The sequence below is a fragment of the Colobus angolensis genome, unplaced genomic scaffold, assembly GCF_000951035.1.
Source record: "Colobus angolensis palliatus isolate OR3802 unplaced genomic scaffold, Cang.pa_1.0 Scaffold28, whole genome shotgun sequence".
NCBI lineage: Eukaryota > Metazoa > Chordata > Mammalia > Primates > Cercopithecidae > Colobus > Colobus angolensis.
The window spans coordinates 6,210,031-6,215,448 of record NW_012116043.1 but is presented as its reverse complement, the minus strand read 5'-3'; the positions used below and the strand labels follow the sequence as shown (position 1 = coordinate 6,215,448).

Genomic DNA, 5,418 nt, shown 5'->3' with positions numbered 1-5,418 from the left:
ACCTTCACCGCCCTGTGCCTCAGTTTCTTTATCTGTCAAATGGGGAAGTTGCCATTTCCTGCCAGACGAGCCGGCACAGTACTTGGTACATAGAAGGCACTAGGAATGGCCATTGGTATAATAAGAAAAGCCAGGCCGTAGTGTCCTCTGAGGGAACACGTGGGACCCGAGCAGGCAGGCTTTTTGGGGGTGGGGTGTCTGTGGTTTCGGCTGGCTGGCTTTGAGTATGCTCTGTCATCCCGCAACCCTCGTGGTGACAGGGTGGGAGTCCTGTAACCTGTCACACCAGCATGTGAGGGCCGTGTGCCCCACAAGGGGGTGACCTAAGGCTGAGTTTGGGCAGAGAGTCCAGAAAAGGTGCCAGGCAGCTCACGGACAGAGGTGCTCATGCCACAGAGAATTCTTGGTTCTGGGAACTTTTGTCACCAAAATTGCTGAGGACTTGGGCAGCTGTGTCGCCTGTACCAGGGGTGTGCCTGCCCCGACAACCCCTGCTGGGGCCCTTAAATCTGCCAGCCTCCTAGCTGAGCCATCAGTGGCTCCTTGGTGGCCTCACACATCTCCTATCTGGCAGAGCCTCGGTTTGGAAGCCTCGGTTCCAACCCCAGCCCTGCTTCTGGGGGGCTCTCCTGAGCCTCAGTCCCCTCAGGGGTGTGGCTGCTGGGCCTTTCGGGCTCTAAGGGACAAGTGGAGTGCAGGGAGTCAAGGACAGGAGGTGGCTGTAGCAATAATCGGAACAATGACAGTGGCTCGGAGCAGAGTGGTGGGGTGGAGGAGAGGGTGGCCATTGTTATCTCCAATGAAAACTGGTCCTGTTTGCTTCTGTGGATTGTAAGTTTCTCCTCATCCATAAACCTGCCTCTCATAGTAGGGGATATGGACTTGGTCCTTCAGGTGTTTGTAATGCAGCTGGGGCGACCTTGCAGATAGGGTCGCTAGGAGCCCCGAATCAGGGGTGCAGGTCCCCTCTCACCCGGCTGCCACCCACAGATTCAGGCCATGTAACCTCCTTTCAGGCTGAGGTCACCCACTCCCTGGCTCTCCTTGGCCGCCTCGAAGGACGTTCTTCCGGCAATGTGGGTGGCTCCCCGGCTTGCCTGCTTCTGCCTCCCTGACCTCAGACGCATTGCCCAGAGGGCAGGAGGAGCCCCGGGGTGTCCTTGGTGACGACTCCACCTCCGATGGGAGGAATCGGCCTGCTGGCCTGGAGGAATCGGCCTGCTGTCCTGAAGGCCTCTCTGCTGCCCAGAAGGGTGCGGGTGGCCCAGTTCACTGGCTGAGTGGCATTGGCAGTGACACAGGGGGAACCTGGGCCTGACTCCCGCCACCCATAGGAGTCCTTGTAATGGCAGCCCCACCCTCAGCCTTTTTGGCAACAGCCTGGAGAGGGCAGCCACGCTGTGTGGTGTAACGGGGTGGAGAACCAGGCTTAGATGGATGATGTGGCCTGCCCAGGGGCTCCTGCTAGCGAGGGTGGAGCTGGGATTCAAACCCTCATCTGTGTGATCTGGAGCGTTGCTCTCAGCCCCAAGGGAGCGTGGCCTGTGTCCCCCAGGGATGAAGAGTCCGCAGTAACAGGCTCTTCCTCGTCCTCCTCAGGGAGAAGAAATGGGTGACCGTTGGTGACACATCCCTACGAATCTACAAATGGGTCCCTGTGACGGAGCCCAAGGTTGACGATGTGAGTATGGAGGGCTGGTCCCCTGGGGTGGGCCACCCATTCGTGCTCCCCCACCATGGGGACGGAGGTTGTTCGCTGCTACCCACCATGCTGGGGCTCTGGGACCAAGAGCCCCTGGGATTAGAAGGACCCAGCTTAGACTTGGGGAGGCTGCTGGACCAGTCCCCGCCTCTCCTACTCCAGCCGCAGAGTCTGGCCCTCAGAGCAGTGGGGGTGGGGGGCATCCTGTAAGATGTGTCGTCTTCTTCTTCTTCCTTCCTCTTCTTCTTCTTCTTTTTTTTTTTTTTTTTTTTTTTTGATACAGAGTCTCACTCTGTTGCCCAGGCTGGAGTGCAGTGGCGTGATCCTGACTCACTGCATCCTCTGCCTCATGGGTTCAGGAGATTCTTCAGCCTTAGCCTCCCAAGTAGCTGTGATTACAGGTGCGCACCACCGCATGGGCCAATTTTTTGTATTTTTAGTAGAATGGGGTTTTACCGTGTTGGCCAGGCTGGTCTCGAACTCCTGACCGCAGGTGATCCACCTGCCTGGGCCTCCCAAAATGCTGGAGTTAAAGTGTGAACCACTGCGCCTGACCTGCAAGTTGTGTCTTCTGGGCTGAGCGCCCTCCCCAGGGCTTGGCACTGTGTTTTGGGGCAGGTGTGGTGGCGCCCACAGATAGGCACGTTCTCCCCACCTTTGTGGTTCTGTTCCTGAGCCTCTGACCATCTGCCAGGCCCTGGGCTGATGCCTCACATGCGGCATCTCTGTTATTTTTCCTACTCAGCCTGTGGAGTTGATGTTTTTAACTCTCCTCTGTACAAGGGAGGACACAGGCTCAGAGGGGTGAAGCCACTTGCCTAGAGTCACACAGCTCACCTCAGAGCTGTGAATGGAGCCCAGGTCTGTCTGACTCCAAAGCGCATGTTCTCTCTGCGCTTGGAGAAGCTTCTGGTGAGTGGAGCTGGTGGTGACAGGGCCCCCCTCCCCGGGGTTAGGAAAGCCTGGTGCAGGGATGCGGGGTCCCCAAGAGGGCTCCAGGAGGGGTGGCGCTATCCCGACTTCCACCACTAGAGGGAGCGCGAGGCGCTGTCCTGTGATGGCCGGCAACTGCCCCGAGCAGACAGGGCTCTCCAACTTAGTGGCTCCCAGGCCAGTTACCTCCAGAGACCCCTCTCATTTCCATCCCAAATCAAGAACAGTCTCCCCCATAGGCCTTTGTCTGGGCTGTTCCCCCCTGCCTGGACTGCCTTCCCTGTTTTCTCAAGCTCAGTCCTTCTACCCGGGAAGATGGCACAGACTAACCCACATGGCTGTAGCCACTCCTGGGAGTGACATGAGGTCATGACTGGTAGATTTGGGGTGGGGGAAGTATGTGGGGGTCCAGCTTCCTCCAAAAAGACAGGGGCTAAGTTTCTCCCCCCATCTTCAGTTACCTGCCCTGCAAGTCTTGGGTCTCTAAGCAGGGTTGTGGCTCCATTCTTCACCCCGTGATCACATGCTCATCCCTGAACTTGGGCCTTTGTTGTCCCTCCTGGTTCTAGCCTGGGCTCCTGGAACCACCAGAGCTGCTTTCCCCAAAGGGACTGAGCCTTAGTCTCTCTCTGCATCTCCCAGGGAAGAGCAGGGCAGGCCCCTCGAAGGCAGCTCCTGGCTCCAGCCCAGCTCTGTGCCTTGCCGGCCATTAGGTGTAGAAACCCCGGTTGCATTTGAGAAGATGTGGTCCCTGCTCTCAAGGAATTTCTAATCTCGTTGGGGGAAGATAATTATAGAATAGCATGAAACAGATATCAGGGAAGTGCCAAATGGAATATGATCAAGGGGAAAATGTAAGCTCTGGGCCATCAGGAAGGACCTGGCAGCTCTAGGCTTCAAGGGACCATTGGATTTGGAGGCAGACAGACCAGCCCCAATTAACCTGTGATGTTGGGCAGGTGACCCCACCTTGCTGGGCCTTAGTCCCCTCTTTTGTGTAATGGAGCAGTAACATCCAACTCGCGGTTTCTGCAACAGAGCAAAAGCAATATATCACCACGGAGAATACAGAGCACTGTGCCGGCTGTGCAGACGGTGCCGAGAAATGCAAATTCCCTCTTCATCTGTGAACCAGGATGTGCCATGTGCCACTCCCCCACCCCTTTCCCTCCAGGGCGATGGTTCTCAGCCTGGCTGAGCACCTTGAGAAGATGCAGATTCCTGGGCCCCACACCAGGTCGCTGTCTCTGCAGGTTGGGGCTGGGAATCTGCCGTGTGGAGGGAGAGCTTTTTATTGTTTTAAACATTCAGTATCTGGTTATATCCATTTGTTACTTTAGAACTTTTGAAAATTCCATCCTTTTAAATAGGTAAAACATGTTACAAAATTTAAATTCAAAACAGTTTTTTAATTAAGACAATTTACATATCATAGAAGTCACTTTTTTTTTTTTTTTTTTTTTTGTTTAAGAGACAGGGTCTCTGTGCCCAGTCTGGAGTGCAATGGCAGGATCGTAACTCACTGCAGCCTCGACCCACTGGGCTCAAGCAACCCTTCTATCTCTGCCTCCTGAGTAGCTGGGACTGCAGGCACGCACACCTGACTAATTTATTTATTATTTTTATTTATTTATTCATTTATTTTTTGAGACGCAGTCTCACTCTGTTGCCAGGCTGGAGTGCAGTGGCATAATTTTGGCTCACTGCAACCTCCCCCTCTTGAGTTCAAGCAATTCTCCGACTTCAGCCTCCCAAGTAGCTAGGACTACAGGAGCACACCTCCACGCCTGGCTCATTTTTGTATTTTCAGTAGAGACGAGGTTTCACCATGTTGGCCAGGCTGGTCTCGAGCTCTTAACATCATGATCTGCCCACCTCCCAAAGTGCTGGGATTACAGGCATGGGCCACCACACCCAGCCGCACACCTGGCTTATTTATTTATTTATTTAATAGAGACAGGGTCTGGCTATGTTGCTCAGGCTGGTCTCAAACTCCTGGCCTCAAGCCATCTTCCTGCCTGAGCCTCCCAAAGTGCTGGGATTACAGGTGTGAGCCACTATGCCCGGCCAGCAGTCACTCTTTTAAAGTATTCAGTTCAGTTAATATATTCACAGAGTGGTGCAACTGTCACTACTGTAATTCCAGAACATTTTCATCACCCCCAAAAAGGAACTCACACCCGTTACCAATTACTCCCCATTCCCCTTGCCTGCCCCTGGCAACCACCAGTCCACCTTTTGTCTGTTTGGATTTGTGTATCTTCAGATGTTACTCTTTTACTGCATATCTTTTTAAAATCTGCCTCTCATCCCTGCCTGCAACCCCCCATCCCCACCCCAGTTCTCGCCCCTGGAGGTGCCCGGTGTTGCCAGGTTTTGTTTATTTTTCTAAAGGGAGCCTTTGCTCGCAAACATACATGTAAATACACGCATGCACACACACACAGGCGCGCACACATGCGCATATACACACACACATCCTTTGCTTGGTGGGGCTCACATATCCTGCATCTTTCTTATATATGTATAGGCAATATTGACATATTTTAATGTTTTAGTATTTTGCAGATCACCCCATGTTAGTCTGTGAAGAACCACCTTACTCTCTGTAATTGTTGCATCGGATTTCATTGAATGAATGTACCACGATTGATTTAACGAGTCTCCTACCATTGAGCCCAGGTTGTTTCTAACAAGATTTCTGACTTCATGTGAATCCCACCAGGACCTTGGGAACTGCCCTTCCATGTCTACAGCCTTTTGTTAAAAAAAAAAAAAAAAAA

At 53.3% G+C, this 5,418-nt stretch overlaps 1 protein-coding gene across 1 annotated transcript in view; it reads left to right on the top strand.

The window, feature by feature from the left end:
- Positions 1 to 1,074: 1,074 nt before the first annotated feature.
- BCL7A (B-cell CLL/lymphoma 7A) overlaps positions 1,075 to 5,418 on the top strand; it is a 31,635-nt gene continuing 27,291 nt past the window's right edge. The window contains exons 1-2 of the mRNA XM_011948590.1: positions 1,075 to 1,163; positions 1,600 to 1,681. Of these exons, the coding sequence (XP_011803980.1) occupies positions 1,075 to 1,163; positions 1,600 to 1,681 (171 nt within the window). The remainder of the gene's footprint in view (positions 1,164 to 1,599; positions 1,682 to 5,418) is intronic.